At 38.1% G+C, this 17,833-nt stretch overlaps 1 protein-coding gene across 18 annotated transcripts in view; it reads left to right on the top strand.

The window, feature by feature from the left end:
* The window catches only part of TCF4 (transcription factor 4), a 366,815-nt gene that overhangs the window by 342,341 nt on the left and 6,641 nt on the right, over positions 1-17,833 (top strand). For 13 of the 18 annotated variants that reach the window (XR_009630573.2, XM_060761283.2, XM_060761287.2 and 10 more), the window contains 4 exons: positions 10,938-11,073; positions 12,630-12,792; positions 15,451-15,680; positions 17,322-17,466. Coding sequence is in view for 17 of the 18 variants with exons in the window: in XM_060761283.2 (XP_060617266.2) it covers positions 10,938-11,073; positions 12,630-12,792; positions 15,451-15,680; positions 17,322-17,458 (666 nt within the window). In the remaining variant the exon portion in view is untranslated. The remainder of the gene's footprint in view (positions 1-10,937; positions 11,074-12,629; positions 12,793-15,450; positions 15,681-17,321; positions 17,467-17,833) is intronic. The other 5 variants (XM_060761281.2, XM_060761292.2, XM_060761299.2 and 2 more) reach the window with 2 other exon arrangements.

Here is a 17,833-nt window from a genome sequence, read left to right on the forward strand (position 1 = left end):
ATATTTCAGCTTGTGTGACTGAGAAACATCATTTTCTACAAAAATGTAACCAAATGTCCTGCAATTGTGATTTCCAGCACAAGCCTTCATGGATACCTGAAATAGGAAATATATGTAATTCCTGAAGGAAAACAGTTGGCATGTATAATGGCAGGAAAAGCTGGCATTAATTATATCATGGGGTAATTTTAATCCAGATAACATTTTCTGTCAATAGAGAAATGCACCCCATCTAATAAGAGCCCCCCCCCCCCAATAAAAGGCTTTTCTTTAGGAACTATTCTTTTAGCCATGTACTCTATAGGCAATAGGCCTCATCACACTAGAGAATGGATCCACTTTAAATCAGGTTGCTGCCTACTGCAGAATTCTGGGGTTTGTAGTTTAGGGAGGAGCCTTTAACAGCCTCACTAAACTACAAACCCCAGATTTCTGCAGGAGGCAGCAACCTGATTTAAAGTGGATTCATTCTCTAGTGTGATTTATTTATCGTGTCATCAGCAACCATACCATTGTATTACATTTCTAACAGAACAAAACAAACAAACAGATAAAAAAACACAAATTTTGCAAACTTGGTAGTTGATTAAATGTCCTTTGACCAGTATCTGGCCCCTTGGAGTGCCTCTGGTGTTGCTGCAAGAAGGTCCTCCATTGTGCATGCAGCAGGGCTCAGGTTGCATTGCAGCAGGTGGTCTGTGGTTTGCTCTTCTCCACACTCGCATGTTGTGGATTCCACTTTGTAGCCCCATTTCTTAAGATAGGCTTTGCATCTTGTGGTGCCAGAGCGCAGTCTGTTCAGCGCCTTCCAAGTCGCCCAGTCTTCTGTGTGCCCAGGAGGGAGTCTCTCATCTGGTATCACCCACGGATTGAGGTGCTGCCACTTTTGGACTCTCGCTTGCTGAGGTGTTCCAGCGAGTGTCTCTGTAGATCTAAGAAAACTATTTCTTGATTTAAGTCTCTAGTGTGATGAAATAGAATGAGACTGTATCATTTGGATGCTTCCAAGCAAATTTTCCAGACATGGTACACTACCTTATCTTGGAAGAGATGTCTTATTATTTCAAGTATTGCCAAGCTGGTGAAAAAAAATATATTTTCCAGCACTTTTCATCCAGTGTGGATATAAATGATTTATGTATTATAACTAAACTAGGATGTCTGTAAGGTACAAAGTTGCCTGCACAGTTAAATTCCTCTCTTTAGGAGGTACATTGTCTTAACATTGCTGAACCATCATAGTTTTATTCGGTTTTCTCAAATCACTTGTTACTAGAAAGGGCACTTATCTCTGAACTTTTATCTGCAAATAGATCTGTTATTCCTATGTGCCACACTCTAGAAGCATCATCCCAATGCCTTGAGAGGTAGCCAGTTTATAGATGACTCTGTTGGACTTGCTTCCATGTTTTCATAAACTCATGTTAGCTGCATAAAATACTTTCAGGATCATCACTTCAATGGGACAGTGTCCTTAGATTGGTTTTGTGATCATAGATCTTCCAAGATTTCATATTGTCCATAACATATCTCATTCAAAATATACACCGTTGCTTAAGCACGTAAAATCAGATCCTTACAAGCCTCATTGAGAGCAAGACTCCCATTGAGAACTAGATGGTCTGTCAGTAGTCCTTCTCACTTGTGTTGCCCAATGTGAACCCAGCAGATAAACTGTGGTGTGAATTAATGACAGTCAACCCTCCATATTTGCGGGATTGGCTTCTGCAGATTTGTTTATTCATGGATTCAATTAAAATGTTATCTCTCTAGGTTCTCCAGTGCAGCTCTGTGAATGTACTGGAGGTTGGCTATAGTGTCACGCTGAAGGACCTAGAAATTCCTAGAAAGAACACCACTCTAGGAATCTCCATTGTAATCCTATGGTCAACTTCCAGTGGCTTTTCACTTTCAAGGTGTGAAAACATCTTGTTCTCTGAGCAGAAAGGTCAATTTCATACTGGGAATGAATGGAAGACTACCAGAATCTAAATGCCCTAACCCCAGCAAATGTGGAGGGCTAACTGTACTAACAAACCGTTTACATGACTATGGTGTGGGAGAGACCAATTCTTGATTAGTAAAGTTACAATCCTGTGCACAAATACCATATAAGCTTCCTTCTGTGTAAATATGCATAGTGCTAAGCTGCACTATGTTGCACAAGTGCAGTGATTTGCACAAGACTATGATTTGGATAAGAATGCCATATATTCAAGTGTGAACCATTCTGTTGTCTTGTTGAATGCTTTTGTCTAGTATTTCTCATTGAGAACGGCAATGATGTGAAGATTCACAAATTTCTTCTGTCCCTTTCTTTTGAGAACTGGTTTCAATTCCCTTTAAAGTAATTATACCTCAAAAGTATGAAAACTTTTGAAGATCTCTCCCTCAGTATGAAAAGAGTTAACCGTAAGCAGCAGCAGGGTACACTTCTCAAAACATCATAAGAAACCTTCTTCCATTGTTTTAATTTTTTGCAGCTTTTATCTGTTGCCCGCAATTCACAAACTTCAGAGTGCCCATCTGTGTGTAATAAAAGTTAACATTTGGATGGGGTTTCTTACCACTTTTAAAGATGCACTTTTAGGACTAAATGGTGTTTCCCTCATACTTTAGAGCAAATAGGTTTTACTATGCTTTGATATGACAGATACTGGCAGGGTAATTGAAACTGGAATCTTACACTCTGAGCCTGTCAGGTATAATTGATATTTCACAGGGAGATTACAATTCAAAGACACCAAAACAGTTTTCTGTGTCGCTGGGTGTCTAATTACAGTGAAAATATATCAACTTTTCTTTCTGTATTTACTGGGGGGAAATGATCTCATTTATCAAATATGTATACTTAAAAGTTAATGTGAATGAGTTTTTTTGTGGCTGCTTGTACAGATGTAGCTGTGTGCAAAGCCTTGTATACTCTGTCTGAAAAAATATGCACATTCAAGGAAGGAAATGGACATTTCAATTGGACATAAGGATAAAAAAAGTAATGAATTACATTAAAAAATTAACAGTGGAAATGTAACAAAATATATGTTACTCTTTAAAGGGAGCAATCCAAGCACTGTGAAAATGAAACCTAACATCCAGACCAGGGGTTCTCAAACTGTTTCAGCCACTGAGCCCTTTTTGAAGCAGAGGTTTCTCATGGAGCCCCAATAAATGTGTGTGTATATTTGTGTGTGTGTATATATATATATATACACACACACACACACACATACATACATATATATACACATACACATACATACATATATGTACACATACACATACATACACACACATATATACATACATATACATATACATATATATATACACACACACATACATATACATACATACATAAACACACACACACACACACGTATAATCAGGCATGGGCAAACTTTTTGACCAACATAAGCTTAAAAGTATTTTGGTGGGAGACCCCAGGAGTCATCCTGTTTCCAACCCCCTTATGCCATGCTTGGAAAATAGGGTTTTGGAAGCAAAGAAAGTCTAGGGAAAGTGGTCCGAGGAGCAAGTAAGGTGAGGAAAAAAACCTTTTGGTGGCAAGGGAGGTGGGGGGAAAGTCTTTTGGGGTGAGGAAAAAAGGCTTTTGGCAGAGAGGGAAGGGAGGGGAGGGGGAGGAGCAGGAAAGAGGAGCTTGGAGGAGGAAACCACGGAGCCCCTCAGTATACTTTGGGGAACCCCAAGGGCTCCATGGAACACACTTTGAAAACCACTGCCTTAGATATTTCTATAGAAAAATTCTAATTGAGAATAACTACTTTCTTTTGAAAACAAAAGACAGTGAAAACACACAAATGTCTTCTTGCTATTCTTGTTTATGGAGAGCCCTACAATAAGTATAATACTCTGCCTCCTGATCACAGAGAGTTTCAGTTGAGACCAGTGTGGTTCTGTTTTTAAACTGATATTTAAATTGATATGACATACCATTTACAAGTTACAGTCCACCATGAAAATAAATATAAAGTGGAAAAAATCAAAAACTCCATATGGCACTAATGTCTATATTTTCTGATCTGTGCTGTTGAGGAAATGAACGAATGGAAAAAATGCACTGAAAGAAACAATCAATTTCTTGCATGCTGTTGAACTCGAATTGGGTTACATCCTTCACAAACTTAGTGCTTTTCAAGAGTATAGTCATGCTACTTACTTGATTTTGTCAACAAGTACTCATTCTTCTCTTATATACTGCTCATTTTGTTGCCAATATTCAATACTTTGTGTCATGGACCCTTTCCTTCATCATGGACTTTAAGTGGTTGCATCTAGATCTCTCAAAGCAAGTAGAACTCATAGGACTTTTAGGGATTTCCATATCCTGACTGCCATTGTATCAGATGACCAAACCTCATGCTCTATGGGGCCACTTTTTAGTACCTTTTCAATTGAAGAGAGTGTGTATTAGAGATGTTTAAATGTGTACTAGCCTTATGGCCTGAGTCTTTGGAGATAGCTCCAGTAACGGCAATATATCAACAGGACTCAGAAAGCATCTTTGCCTATGGGAGTCTATTTAGAAGAAGCATAGTCAAGACTGGTCTGGATTCAAAAAATGAGCTGGGTTATCATTAATCTAGAGATCTGGCTAGATTGGCAGGCAGTCCTGGAGTTAGAATCGAATTACAGGGTGCGGTCTACTCCCCTAATTAAGGAGCTCCATTGGCTGCTGTTCATTTTCCAGTCCCAATTCAAGGTGCAGGTTATCACCTACAAAGCCCTGAACGGTTTGGGACCCACCTACCTTCGTGACCGCATTTTCTCCTATGAACATGCACAATCTCTTCAATCCTCCGAGGAGGTCCTCCTCTCGCTCCCACCTCCATCACAATTGTGGCTCGTGGGGATGAGGGAAAGGGCCTTCTCCATGGTGGCCTCTCAGCTTTGGAACTCGCTACCCAGTGAGATTAGGCAAGCTTCTACCCTGGCAGCCTTTAAGAAAGGCCTTAAAACCTGGCTCTCCCAGTGTGCCTTTGATGAATAAATAACAAATCCCCGTATCATGTCTGTCCCAGTTTAGATCTGTCCTCCTGATGCACTTTCTCTTGTCTCTTGATGAAGATTAACCTCATTGTTTGTCCCTTCTGAGTCTCCCCTTGGATACATTACTCTATTTGTCCATCTCACCCAGGGTTTTATAATTTTATCCTTTGCATTTGTCCTGCCCACTGTGTTTTAATTCCTCTACCATTTTATTTTGCATTTGTTTTATTGTATATCTTGTTATTGTTTGTATTTTACTTTGATGTTATTATTTGCTTGTTTGTATTTTACTTTGCCTTATTGTAATTCTTTGGCTTGGCCTCATGTTAGCCACCCTGAGTCCCTTTGGGGAGATGGTGGCAGGGTATCAATAAAGATTATTATTATTATTATTATTATTATTATTATTATTATTTATTAGAATCACAGAAGACACAAACCAAGAACACCAAAAGTAAAGCTAGCAAATAGTTTCCAGCTACTGACACCAACCAGAATTGGCTCCTCCATTAGCTGTTACCAGCTGTTCCTAATCAGGAGTACCTGTCATACTACCTGGCAAGGAGCCCCACTGATCATCTCTGTTCTGCCTTCTTCTCTCTGCACTGGATATGTGAACTTGGAGGCTGCATTGCCTCCTTTAGCTGTTTCTTCTGGTATCAGCTGCTGGTGGATCCTGGCTTTGTACTTCCTAAGGCTGGTTTTTAACAGGGAGGGGTGCAAAAGACCTTCCAGACTTTTGAGACTTCTATCCAAAGCAGAATGGTTCAGGTGGTCTCTGACAACACCACAATGATATTCTACCTGAACAAACAAGTTGGATGTCTTATTTCATCACATATTTCTCCTATGGATTTGATGCTGTTGTTGGGGGAATCTTCATCTTTGCAGGTCACATTTCAAGAGAAGAGAATGGGCCTACAGATGCTCAAGGTGACAGCATGGAATGTGTGTCTGCATTTACAAGAGCTGTTCTTTTCTCTTTTTTTATTACACTTCTTTAGTGAGTAATTTGTTAGTCTCCCACTTGTGTGAATCACAGAAACTACCGAGAGAGAGAAATGTTGCTTACCTATAACTGCTTTTCTTCAAGAGGTCATCCATGAACTCACAGAACCCTACTCATATCCTCTTCCTTGTGTCCCACTCTCTTTGGCTTCTTCGGCATTTGCTCCTTCTATTAACTTTAGCATGGCCAATTTTCAGGTAACAGGTACTGGGAACGGCATCTTGGAAGCAAGGAGAGACATTGCTAGATTGAGTAGGTAATTGTAGGTCATTGTTATCATTCAGTACAAAGCAGCCTGATATGTTTGTATGTAACCAAACAGTATTTACAAAATCAGAGTGAGATTGAATGAATCCTTTCACACCAGCTGGCTTTGCCATAATTTTGTTGCCATCATTGGAATTTCACCAGGAATAAATTGGGCTCTTAACGTCTGGAAGCTTTCAAGGCCTGCTGCAAGCACTTTGACAATGCCCAGGCTGACCTTCTGGACTGCATCCAAATTATACAAAAATGAAGCAATCCATGCTTTCTGGTGCATTCACATTTCATGGTTTGAAACAATAGCTGAGTAAGGCTTTCTATCATTCTGTGGCTTCTTGGCTAGTTTTCACACCATGTGATTGAGAAATTTGCCATTTGAAACCATCTCAATGAGTTTTCCATATTTCTCTAGAGTTCCAGTAAAAAAAAAATTCTCCTTGAACCTCATTTGTTGGTAATAGATATAAGACACAACCTAGATGCTGTATGTGTACAGAGAGGAGGGAAATGTTCGGGGTTTTTTTCTTTCTTTTTCAATCCAACAAATTGCTCACATCCCGGATATTGTTTAGGGTAGGTTTGCAGGAACAAAATGTAAACAAAACAGACACTTTTAATAGACAGAAATCTTTAGAGAAGCCAGTTCAGCTAAAATGTGCAGAAGCCATAAAATCATAGTTCTAGAAGATACCACAAGGGCCATCCAATCCAACCCCATTCTGCAATGCAGGAAAAAAGCACTTCTGACAAATGGCTATCCAGCCTTTGTTTAAAAAACCTCCTGAGAAGGTTAAAAAACCTTCACTACACTGAAGCATCATATTCCATTATCCAATAACTTTTACCACCAAGAAGTTATTCTTAATCTTTAGTTAGAATCCCTTTTCCTGCAAGTTGAATCCATTGTTCCAATGTGTCCTAGTCTCCAGAGCAGCTGAAAATGAGTCTGCCCCCTCTTCAGTGTCACATCCTTTCACATATTAAACATAACTATCATGCCCCCTTAACCCTCCCTTCTCTAGGCTAAACATACCCAGCTCACCATGCTAGTTTTCATAGAGTTTGTATTCCAGACCTTCTACCATTTTGGTCACTCTTCTCTGGACATGTTTCAGCTTACAGATCCCCATTGTATACAAAGGTAGTCTTCTAAGGTAGTTCATGCCATAGTGATTCAGGAGGTGCTAACATGGCAGAGGACCATCCTCCATGCACACATCACACATACATATACATGCAATGTATTCAAAAAACATTGATCTTGTATTGTTGTTAGCTGGTTCTAGGGAAACCATTCGCTTGTTAATCATGCATTTTTTTCTTGTCTGTGAGTGATGGAAGCAACTTGGCATGATCTTGTTCTTGTCCATTCATGTCACTGTGAGATTCATGCAACATTTCCACACTTTGTTCCTGTCCTGCTAACCTTCTTGGCACCATTGGAGCAGAGATGCCAAATGTGTTAAGGAATCTTTCAAAATGTGTGAGCATCTTTATATTGGTCAGAAGTGATCTGCTCAGCTATTCTGGTGGTGTATTTATTTCTCCCTTTTAAAAGTCTGTTGAATCATCTGATTATAACTTTTATATTAATCCCAGCTAAGACTGAAAACCATTGATTTGAATACATACACTATGTTAGTTTTAATTTTGATCTTTTACACCAATCTATTACTTGCATATATTGAGATGTACTGACCATTTATTTAAAAGTTTTGTTGTACCATTGTGGTGCCCTAGTCAGCATCTAGTTTTTCTGAAGAATTGGTTTAAGGAATGAGAGGGAGTTGATAGACGTATCCCTAAATTTCTAAAGTGAATTGCTAGCAGTCTCATTTGCCATAGGCATTTCTTTCTTTTAATTGGCATTGGAAGGTCCAAGTGTCACTCTTCAGAAGTCCCTATGGCTTCTGGTTGCAGACTCCTTAACGTTCAGTTCTATAAACTCAATATTTACACATTGTACAACAGTTGCCTTCATCTCAAAACCGTGTAGAGATGGTTCTTAATCCTTGACTATTTGATCTGTTTGAAGAATGCTGCACATAATACCTATCTGTATACATAGTTCATCATCCATCTATGAGACTATGACCCTGAAATTAAAAATGAGGCAGATCATCTTTTTCTATACCAAAATAAGGACACAAGGAAGCTACTGGGACTCAAGGGAAATTGTGATAGGGGTGCTGGCGGTAGTGACATAACTGTAATTCACACTTGTTTTTCATTAAGTTCATTATAACCAGTAGGTTCCCTCCCGTTAAACTTTGGAGGAGCTTTGATTCCTCTTTGACAGAAATCTCTTTAATCTGTCTTCAGTCTTGCCTTCCTGGTAACAATTAGATAATATGTCTTGTACGTCTGATTAGAACCATTCCTTGGTTTTTGTAATCTCCAGAAATAGTGATCAGTAAATGATCCCATTAGACTTTATTCAAAATATTACTTTGTTTATAGAATCCAAAGACATTTTTGGGGGTGCATTAGCTTTTGATATAGAAAGATGAAGAAATTCCCTCCCAAAGATGTCTGAGATTTTTTTTAAAAAAAACAACCTGTGTTTTCAGGTATATATTGACCACTGGAGTGTATTTTGTGTTTTAAACAAATTATCTTTTACTCACTTAGGTCTCTTCCAGATTCGCCATATATCCCAGGATCTGATCCCAGGTTTTCTAATTATCCCAGATTATCTGGCAGTGCAGACTCATATAATCCATTTTAAAGCAGAAAACTTGGGATCAGATCCTGAGATATAGGGCCTGTCTGGAAGGGCACTTAATTGCCTCCAAGTAGAATGTTTTCAACCTTCTAAAATATTTTGTATTTTCTGATCTGATAATAGAATCATATTGAAGTGATTGTACTTTCAGTCTCCTCTCCTCCTCCACTGAATTGTTCAGATGAATGTGTGATGGAACAATAAGAGCAGTGTTGATGCCAAGGCCTTCCCACACTATTGTATCTACTTGCCATCTCTCTAGCAAACAAAGATGAGAGAGTAACATATTTGTTGAGTAATATGCCCACTGAATTCAGAAAAGTCTATGGTTGGTTCACCAAAAATGAACTGAAAAATAATTTGGCTACTCTGAAAACAACTGAGAACTCCTGGCTGTTACTTTATTTTGTTTTGAATTAAAAGTCACTTTTCCTGCCTTGTCTTTGCCAGCCAAATACCTGCTGCATTAAGATAGTGGACCCAGCAGTGTGTGGGGAGCTAGTGGTGAGTGGGAAGGAGACATATTGACACTACCTCTTATACATTAAATAATATGTGAGGGTATTCTTTGAATACAGTTTCTGTGTTACCTTCTTCTGTATGCTCATTCTAGCTGTTTTTAGTACACTGGACCAATTAAGGCCTTCCAGATTTTGTTGAAATGCACATTCAGTAAAACCTAGTCATCACATCTCTCTGCATCAGGTCACATTCCTCTGCATCACATTGCTGTTGCTTTCTAACTAACTTTACTTTTCTGTTTATCTTTCCTTATTTGCCTCCTTATTGAAGACCTGACATAAGCCTTGTCTAGACACCACCAAAATACAAAATCTTAGAACCATTCTTATTGGTGGTAACAGCTACTAATATTTCAGTTACTAGTAACCTTAGCAGCTGGTTTCCTAGAAGTACAAAATAATATTTGTGATTGAGGGAATATTTAGTATTTATTCTCATAATGACCAGTAAAGAGTAGTGGGATTTCATTGTGTAAACATAAATAGCAGAGTGCTTATTTATTTTTTCTTAATATTGAAACAGATTTAACTTACAGGTGCATTGAACATACAAAATACTTAGGAGTCTCCATTAAGCTGGCCCCATCAATTATTCCAATAGCACCATTATGCTGACACCATCATGTCACCAATGATGACATTACTAGTGTGGTTAATAAAACCTTTATTGATACATTATCCAGAGCTGTGGTTTGGCAAGAAGAGTCCCCCTTTGGAGCTGGGATTCTATGGTTAATGATATAAAATTGAAGATTGCTTTCAAATGAGTCTAGCTTGTAGTTTTTTGGGGAAAGCCAGGTTACTTTTTATGTTTGCTCCAAATAAGGGTTGGGGATGTTGGAGATGTCAGATACTTCAGTAGCTTCCACTGTCAGAGGCTTAGCTGGCATTACGAAGGGCGGTAGAAGAGGGAGGGGGAAAATGGCAGGCCCAAGAATCTTATCCCCTAAAATGAAAGTCGGATGCCAAATTGAAATTCCTGCAGGATTTCTGATAGCAATGGGGGAATTGAGAAGCCCACAATTAAGCATATGGGCATTAAGATAATTGTCAGATCTGTTGGCGGACATGATAGAAGACAGATGGGTACGAATCAGTGCTCTCTACTTCAGCACCCTGGGAAAGACAATTTGACGCTTTACCTGCCTGAGCTTTTCTGCCATATTTGTCACTGAATGTGCTGCACAGCTTCTTACTGAGTACTAAATGTTTCTGCATATACGTGTCGTATGTACCTATAGCAGTATCTCGGCGCCCTCTAGTGAAAAGCTACTGGGAGACTTACCTTCATTTTTGCTCGCCTTCATTTGTTTTCAGGACCTCCCTATATTATTTCTGCTGATTATTGTTTCTTTTCCCAGTCCACCTAATAGGTTCATATGAAGACCTTCTCTTTGGTCTTATTTTACAGGTCGGGGCTCATCGTGAAGATGCCGTTGGGCTCCGAGGCAGCCATTCACTTGTGCCAAACCAAGTTCCAGTTCCACAACTGCCAGTGCAGTCTGCTACATCTCCTGACTTAAACCAGCCTCCGGACCCATACAGAGGTGAGTGCAACATCTTTATATCTGCCCTCCATTTGAACCCCATATAGTTGTGTTAACAAAGCTTCATACAATCATGCTGAAAAGTCCCTATCATAGCAACAAATCACCTAATGTTACTACTGGAACAACTATACATTATTTGTATGCCGGTTTGCCAGCTTATCAAAAGAATCCATTTCTTCAGAAGATCACTGATAGTAACATAATACTAGAAGGCTATTTAGTCACAGAAATGCCTCAATAAGGATGTATGTATGAGAGTGGCTGAAGGGTGATATGCACATGTCTTTTGTTCATCACTTACCATCACATTTAATTTTCAGATAATTATCATCATGCCTCGGGTATTTCTCATTTTAAAAAACATTCTGCAGCATTGATAAATGTATCAGAACAGGATTGCAGAAATTAACTGGGTCTTTTGAAGACATAGTGCTGCTTGGGCTAGAACCAGACAGAGACTCCTGAGGAGAAGTGTTATAACCTGTGGGGAAATCCCTTTAGATCAGTTTTAAAGCATGTGGTTTACCTATAGAAAGTTTGAGATTCATCTCTACCTAAGGCTGGCAAGCTTTGAATAATCATTGTCCATTTATGTGTTGTAAGCAATAGTGAGTCAATAGATAAAAAACTGTTGTTTCACTGTTGTAGTCTATGAGACCTACTTATGAGTAGGCATGCACAAAATTGCATTCTGAAAGTAATATATTACTTATCTCGGTTCTTGTGTCCCACTTTGGTTGGATTTGCACATTGAAATGCTGCTGAGGTGCATCTGTGGGGCTGAAGACAAAACAAGGCAAACTGAACACATGAATCAGGACCATTTTAATTATTTCCAAATGTTGAATACAGGAGGATCATGAAAGGGAATGGAAATAGAACTTCTATTCAAAAGTAGCTCGGTCTTTCCTGGAGAGCAGAAACTTCTCACTGGCCAACATACAGATGATAAAACTCTGGCTAAGCCATTGAAGGACAGCTGTGTTAGAAAGAAAGACACAAGATTTATTTTCCAGCTCTGTTCTTTTCTGGTTACCAATACTAACTACATAAATCACGCTCAAAAATAGAACTCTGGCCATTACCTTGCTCCAATTCCAACCAAGAAGCAAAATCAGGGTGAGGATGGCAAGTGGCTACTGAACCATCTCTTGGTATCATTCCACTGCAGCAGGCATTTTTTTTGTTGCCAAGAAAAATGCTTTTGAAAAAAAAATTGTGGTCTCTTATTATTTGGTATTTTTACTTGCCTGTATTCACAATTATAGGCTTAAATTCATTGTGGGGTTAGTCAGGCTTAAATCCATTGAATTCAGTGTGCTAAGAGCAATGGATGTAGACCATCATTTCTACAACCATTGATGTAGTGATTTTTGGGTAGTGAAATTACAATTTTTTCCAGAGCAACACAAAGTAGATCATTATGTTTTCTTTAAACTTGCTTTTGTAAAATAATTCTGCTGGAAATAAAGAGAAAGACGGTCATTTCACTTATGAACATTTTACTGACATACACTGGGAAATATAGAAATGCATGTATTATTTTTTTCTAGGCATGCCAAGTGGACTACAAGGACAAAGTGTATCGTCAGGAAGCTCCGAAATCAAATCTGATGACGAGGGAGATGAAAACCTCCAGGACACAAAATCTTCTGATGACAAGAAGTTAGACGATGACAAGAAGGATATCAAATCAATTACTAGGTCAAGATCTAGGTAACAGTATATAATAGTGTCGCTTCATTTAATTCCTTTATTGGACTTCGATGAAGTGAACAGAACAGGAGGAAACTTTTGAAGTTTTTTTTCCTGCAAGCGAGACAAAAATAAACTGATTGCCCTTTCTGGTAGTACTAAGAGTATCTGTTTGGATGCGTGTACTCTAAAAGGGCTTAAATTGGACAAAACCACCAAATTTTAAATTTCATTTTGTACACACTCGCATACATTCACACACTATTTGTAAACAATCAAATTCAAAGATGATTTGCTTGAAATTTACATATGAAAACAAATGTGTTTTAAAACAGATGCCATTTGTATAACAGTGTATCCCAGTGGAATACTTGTTTTTCCTCCTGCCTTTTAATGTACGTAACTGTGAATGGATAAATCAATGTAACGTCATTGAGTTAAACAGAGCTATGCCTGTTTGTGCCATCTGAGGCCCTTTGTCAAGCTTTAGAAGGAGCTGAGTGATTTCATCACATCTTGATCCCAAGAATTGACTTGATATCTTTATGAAAATCAACATTTCTTATTTACAGGCATCTGTAGCTATAATATGCATGATTTTACTTGGATTGTCCCTTGCCCTCAAACTATTCTAGTTCTGCATGAGAAATAAGGCAAATATTTAGGAAACTCATTCAGTTTTGCCATTAATAATGCCTAGCGAATCTACTTTGTATGCTATTCAGTTTTAGACACTCGGCTCATGCAAAAACAGTTGAGCATTGAAAAAGGCTAATCTGTAATTGCACTTTGACCTCATAAATATGGAGTCTTTATATGTTTATCTATTGAAATTTGGACTCTGCCTCACTGCTAAAAATCTCTTAAGATGTCTCCCTGTACCTTGCACTCAGGCCTATATCAGAGTTACAACTAGTAGGGTTTTTTTAATAGATAAAAAAGAGTAAGTTAAATTGTTCACATTATACAGAAAGTATAAAAAGTAGGAAAAGGAAGTTTAAAAACTGAAAGTAATGAAGATATAGATTGGAGACACACTCTGTGCTCCTTGAACACATTGTATAACGTCTCAGTTCAATAGTCCCCCAGTGGATGACAGCTGAAGAAACTAATGGTAAATTTATTTATTTACAGTATTTCTATACCGCTTTTCTCACCCCGAGGAGGACTCAAAGTGGTTTACACATAAGTAAAGGCAAAATTCAATGCCAGTACAAACAATTACAATTATACACTACAATTAAACATAAATCAAATTAAAACCAAAGATTTGATTCCTTGACAAATAATCTGCAGCCTGTTCGCTTAACAACTGTTTTCAGCTTTACAAACCCATTATACAACATCAGATCAAAAAGATAGCCCTTTGGTGCTGGCAGGATATGATGGGCAAGAAATGTATAGTTTATATAAAACCAAAGCTGGGAGAAAATCTGAATGCCAACTTCAGACTTGAACAAAAAAAAATTATAATCCTTTTAGAGCTAATGTGAAAATCAAAGTGTATCTAATCAACACTTGGCCTGCAAAGGCTTCTCACCATCATTCCCAGTATCCATTGCTCTAAGGATTCTTGAAGTCCAGTGTTTCCACTATGTGGCAACTCATCTTCAGTATAACGGAATGCACAAAATGTTGTTTACAATGGATCCCACATCCATCTTAAAAGCATTTCAAATATTTCTAATTTCTATTTTTTTCCAAGCAGCTAGAGAACAGAAAATTAATGCCAGATATCAAACAGTTCTGCTGCTGTGTGATTGCCATTTTGGATTGCCAGCAAAAAACAGAGGTAGCAAAGGAAGGAAAGGGGCAGAACCATTTAGCAAAAATAATAAGAATAATTATCGTAATCATAATTATTACTAATGCTACTACTTCTAGTGCCGCCTTGGTAATTAAGTACAGAGCTAAATCAGGATTTTAACCTCTGCACTTTTTCTCATCTTGAATTTTAGTAGTGGTGGTGTTCACTTCCAAAGTGGAACAGTGTAAATCATGCAAACATTATGATCAACATTATACCAAGATAAATTTGGGGGTATTTTCATATTAGACAGAATGGCAGATTAAATTAGTTTTCTTCAGCTGTGATCCTTAGTAACCTATGAAGTGTATAAACCCTAAAGTAAAGGTTCTATAATATAAAGGACTGAAAACCAAACAAAAATTATAATATAAACAGTATTATTAAGCATAAATGATTGTATATAATTTCCTTTAACATAATTTACATTTTTGTTGAATGTAGCATATACCACTGTACAGTTATGACTTCTTCATTTTTTAATTTGGTACTGCTATTACATTCTGTGCAAGATGTATAGATCTAAATTTTAATTTAGTAGGGCTTGTGCAAGGAAACCTTTCAATGGATAGTACCCATTATGGGAAAAGTGAGCCAGGCATTAAATAAAATACCTTAGTGTATGTGATCTCTGAGGTTTACAACCCATGTGAGATATATTGTTGTTCTATTATGTCACTTTAGCTTTTGCAATACCATCATTTGTGAAACTAATTTTATAAAATCTGTGGTGGTGTTGTATAAACAGTATAGTGGAAAGATGTCATATTTCTATGTGTGGTGAAAGATTATGTAAGGTGAATTGTTGTAAAAAAAAAAAGTCTCAAGTTTCTTCATCATTAGACAATGCTGTGTTCTGTTTTGTATCTCAGCAATAATGATGATGAAGATCTTACACCGGAGCAAAAAGCAGAGCGTGAAAAAGAAAGAAGAATGGCCAACAACGCCCGTGAGCGCCTCCGGGTCCGTGACATCAATGAGGCTTTCAAGGAGCTGGGCCGGATGGTGCAGCTTCACCTGAAAAGTGACAAGCCCCAGACCAAACTTTTGATCTTACACCAAGCTGTAGCTGTTATCCTCAGCTTAGAGCAACAAGTCAGAGGTCAGTCAGATGCCAGGTTTACCTTACTCACTCTTGCATTCATTAAGGCTCATTGTTTCATGGGGGGGAGGGGGCTATTGAACAATAATAATTAAAGCAAATAATCAGTTTACTAATTTAAAATTCAGTCATCTGCTAAAGAAGAAAAGAGTATCCACTGAGCTTGTGGGGGCTGTTATCATGCCAGTCTACAGAAATTCTGACAATCAGAACTGATATAGGTTGTTTAATTATTTGGTGCCCTTAGTGTGTATTGGTGTCCTGATACAGTAAAAAGGATGGGTATAATACTTCCAGAAGGTCTGTTTCCCTTTGTGTTTGTTTGTTGTTGATGGTAGCTGGCCTTCTGTTGATGAATTATAATGGCATAAGGATCACCTTCTCCTGAGGTCCTCTGGGGAATGGTTACTTCAATCAGCCAGAACCCGACTGGCAACTGTCACCCAGTGGTTCTTTTCATTGGTTGCCCCAAGACTGTGGAATGACCTGCTGGAAGAGATCCAACTGCTAAAAGAGCTGTCAGAATTGAAGACACAACTGAAGACCCATCTCTTCTGGCAGGCCTACCTAGTCAACTCTGAACCATGAGTTTTAGATTTGCATTCTATTGCCGGGTAACACATACAATACAAGAGGTGGCTAACAAATACAGTTTATTGGTAGTAGTAATAGTAGTAGTTGCAGTACTCAGGCAATTCACTTTTATGGTCATTGCATAGTTCAGTATTCTATTCTGACTGTACAATGTACAATGACAAAAAAATCCCTTCCAAAACTCACCTTATGAGCAATGCAACCCCCTTTCTAATATGGTCATTTTCTTCTTGTTGGAGAACAAGGAATAAATGTAATTATTTATTTACCCTCTTTATACCCTGCCTTTCCCAACCCTGTAGGGGACTCAAGGCAGCTTACATATATAGGCAACAATTCAGTGTCATGTTAACATACTTTCATAAAAAGCAGATAAGCAAATATGTTAAAATAATCATTAAAACATACCAAAACCATAAAAGCACTTATTAAAATAATAAATAGAGATGTGTGCAGCTATTTTCCATAACTAGATGCACAGCAAGCTCACAAAGGGATGCTCCTCTCTGAAATCTCCATAGATGGCTGTCACAGCACATCCAAACCTAGGGCAATAGCTGGACACATCCCATCATTCTCTCATCTCAGTTTTTGACAACACAGAAAGGACTCTCTTCAAGGACCTGTGCTGCTTGTAAGATGAGGTTTTGAGGAGAAACAGAGATATAAAATCATAGCTATGTGATATCTCTCTGTACCATATCTCAAGCTTTATTTTATCTTGCTGTTGAGAATATAGGGAGGTCAGGGCAGAGCAAGGGCCAAATCAATATATATGAGGCTACACAAGTCTCACTCTGTCCTAAACAGCCTAGACATGATTTGATACTCATAGTTTCCAAAATTATGTAACTACTATAGGAAGAAGAATAAAATACATAATAAAAAACAGCCATGTAAATGAAATTCAAGATACCAAAATGCTTGTGCTTCAAAAATCTTGAGGCACTGAAGATTACAGGTGAAAACGGGTGAAAACATCACACTGGGATTGTGAATTAATGTTATCAATGTGTTTTAAATGCCTGTTTTTGTTTGATTCTACAGAAAGGAATCTGAATCCTAAAGCAGCATGTCTGAAAAGAAGAGAAGAAGAGAAAGTATCTTCGGAACCTCCTCCGCTTTCTTTGACAGGACCTCATCCTGGGATGGGAGACACATCTAATCATATGGGGCAGATGTAAAAAAAAAGGCACGTATTGAATTCTATCTAACTATAATAAAATAGCATTAGCTTCTTCAGGACTAAAGATTTCCCCTTCCTATTATATAGGATTTAGAGAAGAGGGTGACAATACCTACCCACCCCCCAGATCTGGGACGGCCATACCTCCCCACACACCTCTCCCGATTTTTAAATTAAAAACCTACTAGAAAAGCCTTTGCACCCTTCCTTACACATGGGAGACAATTTCACCAGATTGGACAATTCAAACTACTTGGATTAGGCCAGGTAAGGCCTAAGGTAGAAATCACTTCCAACTTTGGAGATAGGATCTCAGTGGTGTCAAACAAATCAGAGAGATGAAAAGTGGGCTTTATTTTATTATTTTTAAATT

The sequence above is a fragment of the Anolis sagrei genome, chromosome 2 (assembly GCF_037176765.1).
Source record: "Anolis sagrei isolate rAnoSag1 chromosome 2, rAnoSag1.mat, whole genome shotgun sequence".
Taxonomy (NCBI): domain Eukaryota; kingdom Metazoa; phylum Chordata; class Lepidosauria; order Squamata; family Dactyloidae; genus Anolis; species Anolis sagrei.